The 21526-nt window shown below is 28.0% G+C and overlaps 1 protein-coding gene across 4 annotated transcripts in view; it reads left to right on the plus strand.

Moving 5' to 3' along the window:
• The window catches only part of LOC129965976 (adenylyl cyclase 78C-like), a 430498-nt gene that overhangs the window by 350106 nt on the left and 58866 nt on the right, over nucleotides 1–21526 (plus strand). For all 4 annotated transcript variants that reach the window (XM_056080294.1, XM_056080293.1, XM_056080292.1 and 1 more), the window contains exons 8-11: nucleotides 5983–6094; nucleotides 8237–8364; nucleotides 16847–17005; nucleotides 18400–18553. In XM_056080294.1, coding sequence (XP_055936269.1) covers nucleotides 5983–6094; nucleotides 8237–8364; nucleotides 16847–17005; nucleotides 18400–18553 — 553 coding nt within the window. The remainder of the gene's footprint in view (nucleotides 1–5982; nucleotides 6095–8236; nucleotides 8365–16846; nucleotides 17006–18399; nucleotides 18554–21526) is intronic.

Consider the following 21526-nt stretch of genomic DNA (forward strand, 5'->3'; position numbering starts at 1 on the left):
CAGACCTGATTCAGATCTAATTAAATGCATTTCTATTTAGATGCGGATCTAATTTAATGCAGACCTGATTCAGATCTGATTAGGTACGGGCCTAATTAGATGCAGATATTGTTTAGAGGCGGGGCGTTATTAGATGCAGAGTGTATGAAGGTCTATTTAGATGAAGACTTCATGCAGGCCTAATTAGATTCAATTATATTTAGATGAGGATCTAATTTGTTGCAGATCTGATGCGGGCCTTATTAGATGCAGACTTAAATATATCTAATTACTTGCAGGTCTAATTAGATGCAGATGTAATTAGACAGTTCTGATGCGGGCTTAATAAAATAAAGACCTGATTCAGATATAATTAGGTGCAGATCTATTTAGATGTAGATCTGTTTAGATTGCTGCCTAATTAGATGCATTTCTAATTAAATGCATTTCTATTTAGTTGCAGATCTAATGCGCGCTTTATTAGATGCATGTCTGTTGCTGGCCTAATTAGATCCAGAACTGATGAATTTGACATGGATCTAATTAGATGTAGATCTAATAGTGGCCTAATTAGATGCAGACTAAATGTAGGCCTATTCAGATGCAGATTTGAATATATCTTGTGACTTGCAGCTCTAAATAGATTCAGATTAATTAGATTCATCTCTAATGCGGGCCTAATAAGATGCAGTCCTGATTCAGATATAATTAGATGCAAATCTATCTAGATGCGGCCTAATTAGATGCAGATCTGATGCGCGCTTAATTAGATGTATGTCTGTTGCTGGCATAATTAGATGCAGACCTGATGCAGATTTAGACATGGATCTAATTAGATATTGATCTGATGGTGGCCTAATTAGAGGCAGACTAGATGTAGGCCTATTTAGATGCAGTTCTATTTAAAGGCGGATCTAATTAGATACAGATACGATGCGGGCCTAATAAGATGCAGATCTTACTAGATCAAGTTACATGCCATTCTACTTAGATGCAGGTCTAATTAGATGCAGATCTAAATTAATCTAGTTACATGCAGTTTAATTAAATGCAAATCTAATAAGATGCAGGTCCGATTCGAGCCTAATCAGATGCAGACCTGATTAGGTTCGGGCCTAATTAGATACCGTGCTATTCAGATGCGGATCTAGTTAGAAGCAGATCTGATGCGGGTCTTATTAGATGCAGATTTGAATATATCGTTACTTACAGCTCTATATAGATTCAGATTAATTAGATGCAGTTCTAATGCGGGTCTAATAAGATACAGAATTGACTCAGATCTATTTAGATGCGGATCAAATTAAATGCAGACCTGATTCAGATCTGATTAGATTCGGGCCTAATTAGACGCAGTTCAATTTAGATGCAGGTCTGATGAGGGCCTAATTAGATGCAGATCTATTTAGAGGCGGCATTATAAGATTCAGATCTGATGCCGGCCTAATTAGATGCAGATATGAGTGTCTAATTATATGCAGGCCTCATACAGGCTTAATAAGATGCGGACTTGCTACAGGACTAAGCATGCCTAATTAGATGATGTTCCATTTAGAAGTGGATCTAATTTGATGCAGATCTGATTCAGCCCTTATTAGATGCAGATTTAAATATATCTAGTTACTTGCAGGTCTAAATAGATGCAGATGTAATTAGATGCAGGAGTGATGCGGGTCTAATTAGATGCAGGAGTGATGCGGGTCTAATTAGATGCAGGAGTGATGCGGGTCTAATTAGATGCAGGAGTGATGCGGGTCTAATTAGATGCAGGTGTGCTTGAGATGTAATTAAAAGCTGGTCTATTTAGATACGGGTCTAATTGAATGCAGTTCTATTTTGATGCACATCAATGCGGACCTAATTAGATGCTGATCTGACCAGTGATGCACACCTGATTCTGATCTATTTATATATGAGCCGTTTGTTTTGGAAATGGGACAAGTCCATTTTTTGTTATTCCGTGATATTTAAAGGTTTGCGTTTCAATAAATTTAAAAATATTAATAGATAGGAGGAGTTATATGTATCGTAATAAATCCATCATGTTCTTGCATTTTTCAGATGTAATAGATCTCCTTTTTTTCATACATAAATGCTACTTCGGTCTTCCTCTTTGTGGTGGCAAATCGATAATTTTAATTTCAACATCTCTTCCTATCGAAGTTTTGTAGAATATTTTGCATGGTGCATCCCTTGTAAATCTGATCCAGCATATTATTAAACAATTCACGGTTTCTCCATCGGTATTATTTTTTTTTCTTTTTAAAATCGCTTTCTCCAGAGGTTGGATTGAAAATAAATATCCACCGTTCTTTTCATGTATTAAACATTTATTATATTTTCGACAATTTCGTATTAATTTATAGTAATCCTGGGGAATATACAAGGAACTCGTTTTCCGGATTGACAGTTTTACCTCTCCAAAATCGCGATCGCTCCATAAAAATGAATGTCCTGACAACCAAAATTTGTGGTAAATGATATTTATTTCATTGTCACTGGACTGAACAATCGGTGTTGGAAGTAAACATATTATTATCGAAACACAAAATTAAGAAATATTTTTTATTATGTATGAAACACTGGACAGCCAACAATTTTCACTCTCAAAGATAGATAGATAGAAATACCCTAGACTTCAGACATGATATCAAACGGCCGCATTTGCTTCACCACACAGCAACCAGAGCTAAATTTTGCCGTAATATATTCGGTCAAAAATAATTTCAATCTAAGATGGATTTGCATCACTTTCAAAATAAACAGATTTTCAATACTGTTAACTTCCATATCCAAAATACTAGAATCTGATTTTTTTTAAATTTTAAATTGTTTACGTACAAAAAGATCATAACAAGTTTGATCTATAACTACCATTATCTAAATTTTTTCCAAAAATACCCCACTTGCCCCACTTTCAAAATAAACGGCTCATATACTGTTGCACAGTAAATCTTTAAAATCAAAACATTTATTTTATCTTTCCACGTATATTTCAACTTATGCAAAAACATTTAAAGTATTTTATTAACCTAATTTCAAGTACTTGGATATCAAACATAAATCTTTCATAATGTTTTCTGACACAAAATAAGTTTAAGAAATTGAAGCTTATATGCATTCCTCTTGGAGAAAAATGAACTTAAAAGATGATATTTCTTGAAAGCCTGTATTCATTCTGTCATAAATTTGCGCGGCATATAAGATGTTTTAGATATAAAGCTACTTTTTGAAAATTCTTTGATTTAATTTTGGTTCTAGTTGATGTCTTTCTGAGCTTTTAAAAGCTCTTAATGGTCCCATAATGAACCTCTGCATTGTAGCTGTTCACGTAAAGAGATTAGATGTTGTATAGCGGTACTTGCTTACGTCACTTTTCTGCCCGTTTTTCTTAAAAATAAACTAAAGGATGTTTATTTGATATTTATTTCAAAGACTGTTAAAAATATTCTCTTTAACTATTTCTTGCATAAAAAAAATAATCTAATTATATAAAAATAAAATTCAGAGCATTAAACAATGAATGCCTAAGAAATGTTTCATATGTATCCAATTAATTAATACTGCCTTTATTGTGCATTCTTAAATATCTTTGAATATGATATCAATGTCTAACATAATATAAAATCGCTTTTTTATAAAGCAAACTTTACGCGTTTTAGAGTGAGGTATTATCATTTAAATTTTTAGCTTAACTATCACCAATCAAAATTAAAAAAAATAGAGTATTTTTTTCAAAAAATAACTTCAATTTCCAAAATTTAAAAGTAATTAAATATATTTTCTTAATACAATCTAAACATACCTCATATTTATTTTTAAAGTATCATTCTAATTTCAACATTATCACTTAATCTTCAAAAAATGTGTTCCAATAGAAACCTTTCATTCAGTTGTATTGTGCAGTTCATTTTTATTTCTAGAGAACTTTTATAACGGCTTTTCTCTGCCCTCATTGGAAACAGATTTTAAAATGTCAAGAGTTATATTCCAAGTGAAAGTGAAAAAAATGCCTTTTCAGAGACTTGTTGCATTTTATTTCTTTCTAGAGAAAAAAGACTTAGAATGCTATCTCTGAAACCCTCGTATTTCCCAGGTTCTTTTTATTTCTTAATAGCATACCTTATTAGATCTCCTCTTTTCCCTCTATTGTTTCACCTGTATAATTTTAGGAATTTTGGAATTTACATAAAAATGTTTTTGAATCTCATTCCTGTTATCTATAATAATAGTATTTTCTTCCTGGATTTTGAGTTTATTTCAAAATTTCAGTAGCATATTTTAGCCTTTTTTTCCATTTAATATTGTCAATTCTTTCTTTTTTTGTCATATAAAAGCTTCATTCTGTTTTGGATAGAAAATAAATAATACAAAAGAAAAGTATTGCAACTATCAGAATAAACTAATATTACATAATCTGAAGATACTAATTTACTGCACTCTACTTATAAAAATTAATAGATACATCTTCAAACTACATGCTTATCAGAATTCCCCTCAAGAGAAAACTTTTAGCAAAAGACCCAATTGGCAACTCAATTCTGTGTCTAATTGTAGCATTTCAATTAGTATTAACAAAGAATAAAACGAAACAATGATTTTTCTGGAAATTATTTTCAAAATCATCCTTTTATAACGCATGTTTATCCAAGTTGCAGAGCTAAGGGATTTTTCGGATTCACAAAACTAAATAATAAAAACATAAAATGATTTTTGCTCCGTACAAAGTACTTCTAAACATATCTCCTTATATTTATATATACTATAACTGTATATACATATCTCAAAATGTTACCATTAACGCTAATTTTATTTAGCTATGTTGTATTTTCAACTTTTCGAGAAGGAGAAATTCCTCTGCAAAAGTGTATTATAACTTTCTTGTTTCTACACATAAAGTAAAACTTATTTTATGATTTAGTATTGCATATAAAAATAATTACTTTCGGATTTTGAGATTTAGATAAGTTTCAGCAGCAAAATATTTTCTTTGACGAGCATTAAAAATTTAAAAATTTGGCCAAGGAGAAAGAAAATTGTAATTATATTAATATATAAATTATGAAGGAAGTGGTATTTCTTCCTCTCCATCTAAGAATTTGCTTATAAAATAATTTATTTCAAAACATGTCTTAATTGCTTAAATTACTGAGGAAATCATTGAAAATATTTTGTGCCCTTTATAATAAGTTTGTACACAAAAGAGGAATGTAATTATGAAAATAAGGAATAACGGTAAGGAAAAATAAATAAGGAAAAAGATAAATAACAAAATACATGAAAAGTTACGTACATAAAATTAAAATATATCATATCTAAAATTTTAATGAAAAATTTCAAGATAAAAATTCAAGATTCAATTTAGATAATAAGATTTCATAGGATTGCAAATTGTTGCTTATTAAAAGGTGGAATTTAAAAAATCGTATTACAAATATTCGACATTTTTACTGTATTGAATAACTCTAAATAAACGGTTTTTACCAATAGATCAAATTTTATAAAAAAAAAAAAAAATTGCAATCGCTATAAGATAACTTCTGGTCTTAAAGACAGAATTTTTACTTCTTGTTCTTGCGTACAGATGACCACCCCGCCACCACAGAATTTTTATTAATCGAATTCTGAATTTTCCTCAGTTGATTGATGGATGAAAAGTATCGGATCATTTTCTAAAGCATACATTTTTTTGAATAGAACATATCAAAATAAGGATATATATATATATATATATATATATATAAAATTAAAATAATAACTGAACAAACTTCCATAAAATATATTTCATAATGGAGAAATATACCTCAAAATATTCAAAATACTGAAAAACTACAAATATTGAAAATTAAAATTGTTACCAATTTTGACATGCAAAGCTCCAATAGAGGAATAGAGCAGTTGTATGTATTTTTGCACATTTTCCTACTGTGTTATATATGTATGATTATGTTCTTTGCAATTATTTAAATGAGGGAAACTGAGAATTTTTTCCCCTCATTTCAGCATTTTGTTTGCGGATATACAAGGCTTTACCGCTCTGGCTTCCAGATGTTCAGCTCAAGAGCTGGTTCAAGTATTAAATGACTTATTTGCTCGCTTCGACAGACTTGCACATGTAAATATAATTTTTATTTTCAGATTGGCCTTGGATTTTTTAAAACTTTTTATTCAAATATCTTATTTAGAGAAATTTATTTGGACTGTTTTTTAAAAGTTTCCTGCCTGAAATTTCTTTCTATTTTTAATAGCGAATTATCACAGTGGTTGTTAAAATGCCCTGTTGCTTTCAGAACGAAGCATTGCATTTCTTTTTGAATAATAGTTTGAATGCATAAATATATCTTTATATACGGAAAAGCCATAAAATAACGTGAGGTGCCTGGAGTTCGATTATTGAAAAATCCGGTAAACACAATGTAACCAAATTTGAATTATATGTTATTTCAAAAATCGGATTTTAATTTAGGCAAAAAAAAACTTAATTTGAATTATCCATTTAATGCTATTCTATAAATGCAATTGACCAAGTCAATTAGTCAAAAGTATGTCAAAAATCACACTTTTCATGGCATTTTATTCTAAGATCATTTCATTATGTAGTGAAATTCAGCACGATGCTGCATCTATGTAATCAAATGCCTACTTTTTCACCGAAATTATTTAATGTATTGAAATTAAATTTATGATTTCTACTAATTCTTAATTTCTTTTTTCACAGAAATTATTTAATATATTGAAATTGAATTTAAGATTTCTAGCAATTCAGTCATGTATTTATTTCATCATTTAATAAATAAATAGTGGAAATATTAACCATTTAAAAAAGTCAATATAAAAGTGTAGTTCTCTTTAAAATCTATTTCTTTTAGTATCAATCTGTTTCCAAAATTAGAAAAGAAACATGAAGAATTTGTAATTGGAAGACTATCTTTCCAAGAAAAGGTACCAATGGGACAATACTTTGAACAAAAGTGCTTAATTATTTTCTCTAAAATAGTAAGCTCTTGGGAGATATTCAAATACAAGATATCCATTCCACGAAGTAGCAATATAATTTCTGGATTTCATGAATTGGCTCCCCATGAGTAATTTTGTTTCAAATCCAGCAGACGACGTTTTATTACTTTAGAATCAAATTTCAGCACGGAAGAAAATTTCTGCGCAAACGTACTTCTTTATCATACTCAATGAACATTTCAATTTGATTTGTTTCAATAATTAATAAATTCTAAAAAAAACACTGTAGTATTTTTGTAATTAATGTAGTTTTCCAAGCTTTTAAGAATTAAAATGAAGAAAATTAAATTAATATAGTTTTATATAATATGTAAATTAATATAAGTGTGCATGCATCTTTCAAAATAATTCAAATTTTTTACATATAAAATTTTACATTTACTGTTATTATACAGGGCTATATTAAAATGGGTTTTTGAGAAAAGGTTTGGCAAGAAATTTGGCTTAAAACTTGATTAACTTTTAAGATCACGATAAAAAAAAAATGCTTAAGTTTTTTTAATGAATCTAGTTTTGTCGACAGTGGACTAAGTTTCAACATAACTTTAAAATACAATTCATTGTTGATATTAAGTATTTAATTTTGCTTATATTATTCAGAAATAAACAGAAAAAGGGGGATATTCCGAAATATTAGTAATACATATTAAAATTATATACATATTAAATACATTATATATTATTAGTAATACATATAAAAAATATTAGAAGTTAAATATTCTCATTGTTTTTTAATAAAATTGTCTAATAGAAAAAACCATGTATGCTCAAAGATAGCAATTATTTTAAGAAAAAAGGAAAATGGTATTCAGAAGGTTTTAATATTCGCCTAACAAATCCTTGAATCAGTAAATCTCAGCATGTGAAATTTCAATTAAATTATTTTCTGAAAAAAGAAAACCTCAATAATCGTAATATTACGACATAAATTCGTAGAATAAACCCCTCTATTTATGTTAAATCCACAATTTAATCGGAAACGGAATTTATGATATCTAATTAAAATGTTCTAATTAAAGGCTATGATTCATTTCTTTCCCCACATCTATTCATTAAAGTTTTTTCCCCTTTTTACAGTAAAAATTTAATAAACTTCCCACAGTTAATTAATTTTGAAGGGTCGTGTTCTAAATGAGTAACCTGATTAACGTCATGCTTTTCGTAAATACATTTAATGAGACAACGAAAAATAATGAATGTTCTTGCATTTCTTTTTTTCTGGTTTATTTTTTTAACATAGGAGCAACACTGTCTTCGTATCAAATTGCTAGGTGATTGTTATTACTGCGTCAGTGGTCTACCAGAACCACGTCCAGATCATGCACACTGCTGTGTGGAGATGGGATTACATATGATACACGTCATCAAGTAAGTAATTCATAGTAGTAGAAATTTATTTTTCAAAATGTAACCAATTAAACATTTTTTTTTAGTTACTCATTTGAAAATTAGTCTGAAATTTTCAACTTGAAATAATCAAGTTTTAAGTTTCTTGTTTACTCATTTAAATCTAAAACTTGCCGAGAACTAGTCATAGGAGACTTGTAGTGTAATGCATTTACTTTATAAGCATACATTTACAATAGGCATCTAATATTAAGTTTATATTTATCAATGCTGATTCGTAGATATCAATAGTTCAAAAAAATTTCAGTTAAATATTTCGTGTAACTTATTCTTTAACCCTTTAAAAGGCCACTTTTTTCTAATCATTGTATAGCAAAATATTTTTAAGAATGAGACTAGCTTATGGAAACTGATTCATTTAACTTATCAGATAAATTTAATCTGATTAATTAATTTATTGTGTTAATTAATAATTAAGTAACAAATCAAGACACGCCATTTTGTGCGAGACAAGGAACTGTAACATTTAAGTTTCTGTCTTATTGAAAAATTTGTCAGAACTTAAGCCAATATACGTAACTTCACCCAAAGACAGATGAATTTGGTGGGAAGCATACTTCCCATGGCCTTACAAAGGGTTAAGGCTTCTTCAGCAAAATATTTCTAAACTTTAAATTTTGATAGACAATAATTCATGCTGTTTTAGAAACCTTAAAATCCTTCTGATCGTTGTATTAGACATTTCCCTAATTTTCTGTCGACATTTTTATACATTCAATCATATTTTTTTTTTCAATATACAAGAAAATGTATCAGTGTTTTAATATAGATTCGCTATGAAAATTTTTCACCATTGCAGAATTCAAACCTTAATAGTAAGTAGAAAAAACATCAAACATTTTATCAAAACCATGCTTTATACGGAAGCTTATTCAATAGTGAAAAATAAGCTGAATATTCCTATTTTAATCATCCACATTGGAAAAAAGTCAATATTACCTTCCAAACTAAACACTGGTGATCAAAATTAGAAGAATATTTCCTAGAAAACTTCAAACTACTCCCATATATTGGAATAAAGTTAAAGTTCTCTCTCAGCTACTATAGGAATGCTTAAAAATCTCTTTGACCACATATCTGGTTTGTCATTAGCTCTTGAAGCATGGACTCTCTAGGTATGCTATATCGGAAGATCTGAAACTGTAAGTCATAATAAATGATTTACAATTCTTACAAATATGATAGGGTCGGTAAATATGCTGTATCACCTGTTGCTCATCAAATTATATAAAAATAAGACAAAAAATAGTGCAATGAGGAAAATTAAAAAAGGACATGTCGGATAACACGAAATGAAGAAACAAAACAAGTGTTTCTCAATGTGTAGAGAGCGAATAAAAGATATCTGTAAAATACATCTTACATTGTTATTAATTTTTCCATGCAATACATCTTTTGTATCGCCTGTTGCCTACACCATACGGCGTCATTTAAGGTTATGTACCTAAGTTGAGGCACTTCAAAGCACACCTACTTTTAATTAGAAACTCCATTCTATTATAACTCAATTCAGATTGTGTTAATATCAATTTCGGGGCGTTTCGTCATAATTTGCATAAATGTATTTTAAATTAAATAATAAAATGTTTTTTTACTCCATGGAAGTTTCTTTTTGGTCTATGAAACTTCTTTCAGGAAGCGTGTGTTGCAGCCGCTCGTATTAGAAAATATCTAATGAGCCGAAGATGAAGAGCATTTATAGTGAGCAAGAATAAAACGTTAAGTCGTAGTGTACCGAAATTTGGGAACCCTTGTACCAAACCGAATCAAACTAAAAACCACATTGAATTCGGTCAATTGCGAATGTATTAATACACATAACTGTACTCTTGTAAAATGCCGGCAGCAAGGATCCTGGAGTCGGACCATATCAAAACTGCTATAGTTCAAATATTCCTAATTTTTTTTTGTGCGTGTCTCCAACGTTTTTTAAGAAAATTTAAACAAAAAAACTAAGAAAGAAATGCTTTGTTTTGATATAGATATATCATCAATGTTTGTTTCTTTTAGATAGCAAGGAAACATGGAAATCAATAGAACACCGACATTTTGTATCAATTCAACTAAAAAATAGCGTAATATGCATTCTCAGACATTTATTAATATAAAAGTGCACCCACTCAATTGTAACCAGCTATTTTTTAAACTTTTAGAGATAAGCATATAACACAATTTCCAAAATGTCGAGAATGAAATAATTTATATTGCTTAAGATAATAAATGTACTTCTGAAAAAAACTTACGACTTCTAAACTTTTATATCGCTTCTAACCATAAAAGCCATATTTAGTAAAACGTCCTTGTCGTACTAATATTTTAAAAAATTATAAAAAATTCCACTAATCTGCGAATGTAAATTGACTAAATTATGGACATTTAAAAATCGCTAAGTTAGGCAATTTTAAACAATTTCAATTGCCTCGAGGATGATTCGCAATCAATTAGAAGTAGCCGTTAATTGGCCCCAAAAAGAAATTTTAAGAACTCGCTCAAAAAATAGATCAACGTCTTTTTTTTTTTTTTTTTTACAATTTGCAAAATTTCTACATTACATTCTAAATTTATTGAGTCTAACAGCATAACCACAAGCCAATATCACTCCTGAAAGAGATTAAAATTACATTAAATATGAATATCTGTATATTTAGCCTTCATTCAATGAAACCATATGTTTATATCTATGAGTTAGGAATTATTATTGAACAGAGATTAAAAAGACACCCTATATATAAATTTTATTAATTTCAACTCTTATTTAAATATCTTGAAAGGAAATACTAACAAAAACAGTTTTTTATAAGTACCATGCTATTTTATTTATCACTTTATTCAGATATCCAGCATTGTCCTATGAGAGAATTTCGCTCCCTAGGAAATTTTACATAAAAAAAGAGACATTCACGCTTCTTAGTAACTTTGCTGGCTCACAATCAAATATTTCTGCCCCAAAATGGATAATAAGGTTTCTCATTTGGAAGGTTTGAATTTGATATTTAAATTTCAAATAATAATTCAGTTTCAAATTCATTATTAGCACGATCCATATATGATATCGATATAGCTAATATTTAAATATTGTTAAAGCAATGAAAGCAGAAATTGAACAAGACAGATATATAAATATACACTCTTTTTAATTCTTGGATCTCACGCTTTTTGGTATTTTACTCTCAATGCAGTTTCATAAGACCTCCCTAATTCAATTAGTAGACACTAAAGCGTCATGCAAGGTGTCGAAAGCTATTCATAATAAATTGATTTAAAATGGCTGAAGGTTAAATGAATTCTGATAATAGAGCCAGTGATGGAGTTAAGATAAGAGAAAGCAGTTCGTCATCAGCTTGTTGTTGAATACCCTCTTTGAAATATTTTTAAATTTAAGGAAAACAACTTATATTTCCTTCTTAAAAATATACTGTCACCTGCTTGTAAAGAATAATTCATAAAAGGGTTCAAATCAATATGAAATAATGAAAGATTTTTATGAACTGTATCAATAAACAACACCTTTATGGGAAAATCATTAAAAAATATATTTTCGGACTGATTTTTTTTTCGTGTAATCAAAATCTGGAGTTCTAATATAGGAAAATCCTTGTTAGTATTTAATAAACTAGCTTCATTAACATCTTCGCTATTCTGAAGCACAACTTGTAGTCTCAGTTTTTCCAACTCAAAAGCCCTCTCCTTTTTATTTTCTCTGAGAATATGTGCCTTTTTTCTGCAGCAATTCTTTCCTTTTCTTTCACGTCAATCAGTCTTTCTCTTTCAGTTACATGTCCTGCTTTTTTACCAGAAAAAAAGTCATTTCTTTTCTGCTGCAAATCTTTATTTTTCCTTAGCAAGTCGTTCTTCACTTCACTTTTTATTGTTAATTATGGCTGTAAATCATTCTCTTCATAAATATCTAATCATAATCATTTGTTATTTCAATAATTTTGGAATTAAAATAAAACATAAGGCCTAATTCAATTACTTGCTCCCACAAGTCATCTTTCCTTCCTTTAGTAAAATATGGCGTTATAAAAGTTCACTAAAATACAATTGTGCACAAGGCAAATAGTTAGAATTTTAAGATTATAATTTTGAAATTTAATTCAAGATTGTCCAATTTTTCAATTTTGCAAGGGTTTTATCTTTTTATTTAATAAGGATTGACCTTCTCAGATCTTGAATCAGAGCCTCGAGTTGAGCGCCAATTAATAACCATTTATAAAAACATAAAAGTTTTTACCTTTACTTATCTTGATACCCTTACTTATAATAAAGATGAATGTGTATGAACGTGTGAATACTTATAATAAAGATGAATTTGTTTTCTTGAGGAATTAATATTTCACATAAAAAGAGTAGCACTCCAATCCACTAAATCAGTTATGAAGAAAGACTGATTTATGAAAATTTAAATATCACTATTTTATAAAAACGAGCGATTTTAGACCCCTTCATCGATTTTCTCAAAGGTGTTATAAGATTAACTGGCCTAAGATTAAGAAAATGTTGGCTGTTCTAATATTGTAATATTCAGAGCTTCATAAATCGGTCAGATTTAATCGCAGTAGATAGAAATATTTATCTGTTTATTTAAAAGTTATAGTATCAAGAATATTTCTCAGCGTATAATTCCTTAGGACCAAAGGTTTGTATAAAATTTAGATTTCGTAAGTTTTTGAAATATATTTATAGACCGAAGCAAAACAAAATATTATTATTGAAGTCATTTTAATCCTTTTGAATGTAAAATTAAAACTGAATTTTATGATGAATCTGAGAAATTTTTGTTGAGTAATTCCTTGAGATATTACATACATTATGCAAATTATTATGTAGTGTAATATAAAATTTCAATTACGCACTTACTGATCTGTTTTCAATAATCATATTAAAAAAAAAACATGGTTAATTTTAGTAAAAAATATTTTTTATATTAATTGCAGTTTAATCATTAATACTTTAATTTAAAATTGCAATTTTACCTGATCTAACAGAAAATTAGAAACACATAGTAGAAAGAACAGAACGTCTTAATATCTTCATAATAGTATGAGTAAATTATATGACTGTCGAAATTTGAAGCTTAAGAATATTTTGCTGAAGCAGCTAAGAAACCATGTTGCATAAAATATTTAATTACAAATTTTAGTGAGCATTAATTATGGCCAACCGGTTGGTCACCAAAGGTAGCTAGTATATGCATATATAAACAAAATATTACTTCCAACCATCTTGAAAAACCGCAATACTATCGAATCTTTTCAGCATGCTTTATTGTTCGTGTTGGAACAATAATAATTTTTTGCACTCTGAATACGGTTATATCCTTACATTTCAGATACAATTTCCTTTCGAATTTCAAAATAGGATATTGAAAACACTATCAGCTATTTAAAATATTTGAAGATCATTTTGTAATTACAATTTGTTCTTGGTATAGTGAAATTTGCATTACTAGTAAATGCTGTTCATTTTCTTTTCATTTTTTTCTCCCAAATTTTCTTTGATAGAAGAAATTGTTTTCAATTTTTATTTTATTGAATAATACATGAAAAGGTTTCGTTTAAGTGCCTATATAACTAGAAAGTTCATTTTTTATAACCAACAAAATCTTTATCTTATTAAAAAAAACATGTTGCTCATTTTTCATTTGTAAATGACTTTGATTTCATTTGTGTATGACTTTGTTGCTTTCAAAATGTCTTTTAAATAGTAATAAATCCTTTTGTAAAAGCGGTGTATCTCTTAATCAATGATGACGGTGCATTTCTTAATAAAATGCTTTAAGTATATTCTTATTGACAAATTTAGTATTGATACGTAGACGTTGATTAATTCCTTTAATATTCTGCTTAAATGTTGAACTCTAAGAAATCGTTAACTTCCGTCATCCATGTTTATAACTTTAGGAAGAAAGAGAGAAATTTTTTTACAACTATTAAGGACATTTCAAAAATATCATTAAATAAAAGGAAATCAATATTACTCTCAATACTACTCAAAGTTTCTCTTTTGAGATATACTTTCAGACTCATGAACGTTAATTTAATATTACATTTTGAAATCCTTTCTGCATCAATATTTGCAACACATTTTAGTTCAGTTCAGCAAAAGAATTTAAATCTCAGTTTCTTGTAGGGTGAATTAAAAAAACATTAACAAAAATGTGTAACGTAAAAAAACTACAAAATTATTCCAAATGTGTTAAAAAACTTTTTTTATGTCTATTTTACAATGCTAATAATTTAAGTGAAGGTTTTTTAAACCCTGTGAAATCATTGAAAAACGTTTTTTTTTAATTACAACCACATAGAATATTTTTAAATAATTGCCAATGATAATCCTTTCTTCCAGCAACACCATCTGGCGACTCGATTTCCATGAAGCGCGTCGTTAGATTCATTTAAACGATGAAATGAGCTGTTTTATAATTCACGTACAGAATTGGAAAAAAATTTATTCTGGGATTTATTTCATTTTAAATATACGCTATCGTTATAATTTTCATTACATTTCTATTCTTTCTCGCTAGATTAGTCAACATATTTAAAACTTACCAAAAATAAGAAACTATTTATTCGTAAATAAAAAGTGCAATACTTAAGGATGAAGTAAAAATTTAATGATAGCAATGAAGATAGAGAGTAAATGTTTGTAAATTGATTTTTAAAATAAACCCGGATGTTGATATTTCTGTATTTCTTTCAAATAAATATTTTTCATTTATTTGTTTACTAAAATACTTGCAATCAATTAAACTACTCATATACATCGTTTTTTATACAGCAAAATAGCGTTGCTTGAAAATGCTTGTATTGGAAACAGCCTGTGTAATAATATTTTTGTAATATTCATGAGCAAAAGGTTAAAATTATCAAAAAGCTTTAATTTATAATTTGAAGTATATATGAAGGCTTGATTTTTATTCGAATTATATAATTACGATGGAAAAAAATAAAATTAGTATTTTTTTTTAAAAATTTCTGTGTAATTCAAAAATTAAATAATTAGCAGATCATTTGTTAAATAAAAAAAAATATTTTTCTTCATTAAATATTTACATATCAAATAATCGGTATTCACCAATCAAATGCAATTATGTAGTAATATGACCAGAATTTAAAAATGTAGTATTTTTAATTTTCATGTATGTATAAAAATAAAAGCAAAAATAGGATATCGGTATTCTGTGTTAATAAAATGAATTATTTTAAGGTATATTATCAAAGAACCATTTTATCTTGTATGTTATTTCATAAATCTATTTCATGCTTTTAATAAAACTATTTAAAAGTATTGCTTTAATTATATATTAATGAAAAGCAGCAATATAATTGTGTAAATTCAACAAATCTTCAACTTATTTTTTAAAATGTGAGCATTTATTTACAGATCTGAAATTATTATCTCCCTCCTATAGGAAATAAATATATTTTTCTAGAATAAAATATATATTCATATTTCAAAGTAGGAACTTTTCCACTCTGAAAAGAGATGCTCTATCATTTTTTTTTAATATTTATTTTGCACAAAAAGTTTTATTTTATTGCTATATATTTCTATATTGTTCCTCAACTGAGGTATTTATAAAATGGTTTTATAGTTATTTTCTTTTTAATTCAGTTTTTTACTACTATTTTAACGATTTGTTAATTAAAAGATGCATTGACTGAATTAAATGAAATCGAAAAAGATCAATCAATTAAATCATCAAATTTGATTATTAAATCAAAATAGAAGAAAGATGAATAAAGTCTTAGAATATTTTCATGTGATTTTTAATCATTCATCTTTTAATTGGGAATATAAATATAACGAATATAAATATTTGAATTGAAAACGTGACAATATTCGTATGAAAAATGAAATTTACATTTTACCATTATGAAACAGCTTTTCATTTTTTTTTTTCAAAAATCGAATAGATTTCACCTTTTAAAATAAAATTCAAATTTCGCTAACTATTTATTTAAGTTGATAACTATTAAGTTAACTATTTATTAAGTTTAAGTTTACAAATTTAAAAATCATTTCTATTTTCCATTAATACTTTAACTAGGTATTTGTCTGAAGCAATTATTTTTCAGAGTTCAAAATGTTTATATATATTTATATATCTTAATAATACGCTGCTTAACAATCTTTGATCAATCTTTTAAATCGAAACTACATTATGTACAACATTAAAACCGAGAATTCCATCATTGCCTAGAGCTATATCCATATTATAACACCCCTCCCAAATTCTTATTTCTTGATCTAATTAATAACTGAACCTAATGTCCTTAATTATTCGTCTGATATTCAGTCTCAAAGCTTATTTTGAGCTCACATCTGAGAGCACATTTTCGTTCGGGTTGCTTGCTTTAATGGATTTGCAACAATAGAGGATTTGCCCCAGGATTACGTGTTTCATTAAGAGCTTAAAACTTTGAACCATCTCTTGCAGGTTGGTGAGAGAGAAGACTCGGGTAGATCTGAATATGAGAATCGGGATACACTCAGGAAGTGTTTTGTGCGGAGTTCTTGGTCTTTACAAATGGCAGTTTGATGTCTGGTCGAATGACGTGACGCTTGCCAACCATATGGAATCTGGAGGCATTGCAGGGTAAGAAGGATGCGTGTTTTTGGTGATTTAAAAAAGCATTTTTAATGTGATCGATGCAACCGTTCCATGAGCAAAAATGAAATCTGATCCAAATTCGGTGGAATATATCTGATCAAAATAAACTTTTATTGGTGATAAACGCTTATTTTCATCAGTTATCAGTTTTAATCTGACTGACATGTTTAGTTTTGAAGAATTTGCTTTTTGTCGTCATTACTCATAATAATTAGAAAGTAAAAAAATAAAAAATCCTGAAAAAATTTGCTTCTTGTTATGTCGAAGTCGTTCATAGCAACTTTAATTCGGCATAAGCTGTATAATTATTATATAATCAGCAAAATCTGTACAATAATGTTTTACATAAATGCAAATTTTTTAATAATAAACAAAATGTATTTAAACTTATGTATGTATTTCAATTTTGAATAAATAAACAAACATTATTTGCATTACAAAACATTGCTATTAGCATTGCAAAAATAACATTAGTATTACAAAAATAACATAAACATTACAAATATTAGCATCACAAAAATAACATTAGCGTTACAAGTATTAGCATTACAAAAATGCTTAACTTTTTTTAGAGTTTAATAAATGCCCTACATTAAATGGTTTATTTAGAGTATTTAAATGAATAAGCCGATGTTATAGTATTTAAATGAATAAGCCGATAGTTACGATTATTAACTAAACTACTTTTTTATATTATATCTTTTTTAAAATTTTAAAATATTCATAGAGAATTTCATTTTTTTGTTCTAAAAGTATGCGGAATTTGATTTAAGTGGAATGTGAACAGTTTTAATTAGAAATAAAACAATAAAAGGCCAGCATCTTGATAAAAAATATGTACACCACTAATTTTTAAAGACCTAAATATTACTCAATTAACTTCTTACTAAAATTGATTATTCTGAATGTGTACTCCAAAATATCATGAATAAATTGTCTGCATAAAAAACTTGCAGAAATAAAATTAAATATTAATCAATTATCCTTATCTTTATGTAATTATTTTTCTGTTTTGAACGGATCTTAAGATTTGGAATAAGTTTATATTAAAGTTATTCGTCCACAATTTCATACAACGTTTCATCATCATTTAAGTAATAAAGAATTTTTTTCTAATTTATTAAGGAGTTATCATATACAATATAGAGGAAATATTAAATGTAATCGAAATGCAAATCTCGCATTAAAATTTAAAAACTCGTTGGTAAATGAATTTGTCACTTAAATTGATGTAACGCACTTAAATAAATATAACAAACATAACAATAGATAGATATGCCAAGACATTAAATAAAAACTGATACTCCTCATTTGACAAATTTTTGCTTCAATTCCTTTCAAAGATTATTTTATAATTATTAATAAACATATTTTCATAGGAAAGTTCACATTTCGAAGGCCACCCTGGATTACTTAGGTGACACCTATGAAGTAGACCCTGGCCATGGTGAAACTCGAGATGCTTATCTTCGAACTCACGGCGTCGAGACCTTCCTAATTAGAAAGAACCAACCGTCAGTATCGCCATCCAAGGTGAGTTGAAGCACACATCCTTATCAGTGGAAATTCTTTTTGAAACTATTGGAAAACTGTCTTTCCTGGGGACAAATTAAGGCATTAACGATAGTTGCTCAAGATAATTAAGTTATGCATATTTTTGTAATTAAAGAAGAATTGTTCTAAATCTTATTGGAATATCTTTGATTGAGTTTCTAAAAATTTACATTTTTCTAGCGTTTATTAACGCATCGTTCTCTAGAAATTTCTAACTGTACAATTTGTTGTAACAAACTTATACATCTGAAAATATAACATTATTATAAAAATGTCTTAAAAGTAGCTATTTTATAAAAACCAATAACATCTTATTAATGTCATTTAATTAACATTAATTAATTATTTAACTTCCAATAAATACATATTTGAACAATATATCTAAAAGTTAAAAAAAAATTAATGTTTATTTGGAGACTGTTGTCACATTTAAGTGAAATCTATACTTATAATAAAGCTCAATGTGTGTGTGTGTGTGTGTGTGTGTGTGTGTGTGTGTGTGTGTGTGTGTGTGTGTGTGTGTGTTGGCGCTCTACAGGCCAGGTCATCTGATATACAGCTTTCAAATTTGGTACATGTATACCTTAGAGGTCGGGAATGTGCACCTGGGGTCCCTTTTTTTGAAATTTTAATTATAATTTTAATTATTAATTAAAAACTAACTTTCCCGCCAAAAAAAATCTTCCATTTTCCCCACCGCCAACTTTTCCGCCAAATGAGTAAGTCTTCAATTTTTTTTTCTCCCAACAGTCATGAGGCTAGGGTTAACATTTTTCGGCGGATTATTTCAAACGATTCTGTTTATTTTCTTAATGTTTTATGCATTTAAAATTAAACATTGTTAATTAATCCATGTTTCAGATTCATTCTGAAGTACTTTTGAATTAAAATAACACAGAATAAAGGAAATTAAAAATGTATAATCTGCATAGCGTTACCCCAACTGGCGTAGAAAAATTCACGCATTTGCGTTACCGGAGCTGGCGAAGAAAATTCACGCATGCGCATTCTGATTGTTGCCATGACACCCGTTATCAACGGATGATTTAAATTATTTTTAGGTTAATTGCATGCTTTTGTAAGTAAATTGTATTTATGTTAGTTATATATTTTTTTTATATGCTTATAGTTTTAAGTACATCGTTTTTTAAGTAGTTTTTTAAACCTGTTTTCGACCGATTATTTTAAACGATTCATTTTATTTTCTTAAAGTTTGAAGCATTTAAAATGAAACATTGTTAATGAATCGATCTGTTCATGATGAATCTGAGAAAATTTTGTTGACAAATTCTTGAGATATTACATAACTTAAGAAAGATATTCTTTAGTGCCCATAAAGTTTAAACGCTCAGTGACTCTGTTATCAGTAATCATATTATTAAAAAAATGCTTTGTTTCAGTAAAAAATATTATTATATTAATTGCAGTTTAGTCATTTCCATTTTAATTTTAAGCATAAATTCTACCGGAACTAACAGAAAATTAGAGAGATACATATTATGTTATGGCTGAAAGACTTTATATTATTATGAGTGAATTACATGACTATCAAAATTTGAAGCTTTAAAATATTTGATGAAGAAGCTATTAAAGAAGGAATTACATAAAATATTTAATTATTAAAATTTTAACGAGCATTCAGATTGGCGAACCGGCTGGTCGCCAAAGGCGGCTAGTATGTTCATAAACCATAAACCACTGTTATTCAAAAATGAAACGCATTATCTTAAAATAAATAAAAGCAATTAGTGCTAGTATGCTTTGCTCCACATCTCCTCCTAAACAATTGAATTATTCCTAGAATTCAACCAGTTTATTTTCTTAAGATTAGGTTTTGATTCTTTAAGAAAAAAAAAAAAAAAAGGATATAGTTAGCTGGCGTTGTGTCTTAAGGGTAGCGCGTCTTCCCCGTGATCTGGCATTCCGAGTTCTAGTCCCGGTTCGGATATGGTTGTTCTTGACCTGTGCTCTATCTGTGAGACGTGTGAAAAAGCCTTTGAAAAGGGGTTGTGCAAGCAAGCGCGTAAGTGTTGTCTTCATGAGCTGGACTTCGCCCTCGGGTGCTCAGGGGCTTTTACCCTCAAAATCTACTGCACAAATTCAACTTAAATCGCTACCTTCGTCATCGTCAGCGGGCTTGTCTATGACAAGTGCCATAAGTAACTACAATAACAGAATATAGTTAATTTTTCAAAGTGAAAAAAGATAATTAAATATTCAATTAATTAAAAATTAAGCGAAAATTCGATTTTATTACACAGTAATTTCAAGAGAAGTTATTCCAAAAGAAATACTTTTAAATTTCTTAAAATTAAAAAATTTCCTTTTTTTTAATGATATTAAATTTCTTTCTATGTCATTTTTCATTAGTTTTTATTAATTCTTTAAAAAATAACTGAGACGATATTAAAATATAATAACAATAAAAATCTAATCCACCATGCCATTCGTTTTTGAAATTTCTGGTACCTATCTTTTAAAAATATTTTTATTGCTTTAAAATATATATTTATTATTGTTTAAAGGAAAAAGAAATAAACGAAGATTATGCATTCATTTTCATTCATTACAAATGACAAAGATTGAAGGGAAGACAATCAAAACAGTGTTGTTAAACAAAAGGATTAATTGTATTATAATAGCGTATGCAAAAATAGATTTTACATTAGAAGTATAAAAGCATTTAAAGTCCGAGCGTTGCCAGATATATCAAACAATTTACTAATGAACAAATTTAACGAAATGAATTAGATAGATATTTGAGAAATTTCAGTATTAATAAAAAGAAAAATAACCATAAAAATTTTTTTTCTTTAAAAAAATTAAGGGTTCCTACGCAATACGAAACATAACTATAAATTTAATCATAGAATTAAGAATCAAGATTATTCTTCGTTCATCTCAAATCACAAAACTATCAATATAATTCAGAAATTAAAAAAAACACACACA

This window comes from Argiope bruennichi, chromosome 4 (assembly GCF_947563725.1).
Source record: "Argiope bruennichi chromosome 4, qqArgBrue1.1, whole genome shotgun sequence".
Lineage (NCBI taxonomy): Eukaryota > Metazoa > Arthropoda > Arachnida > Araneae > Araneidae > Argiope > Argiope bruennichi.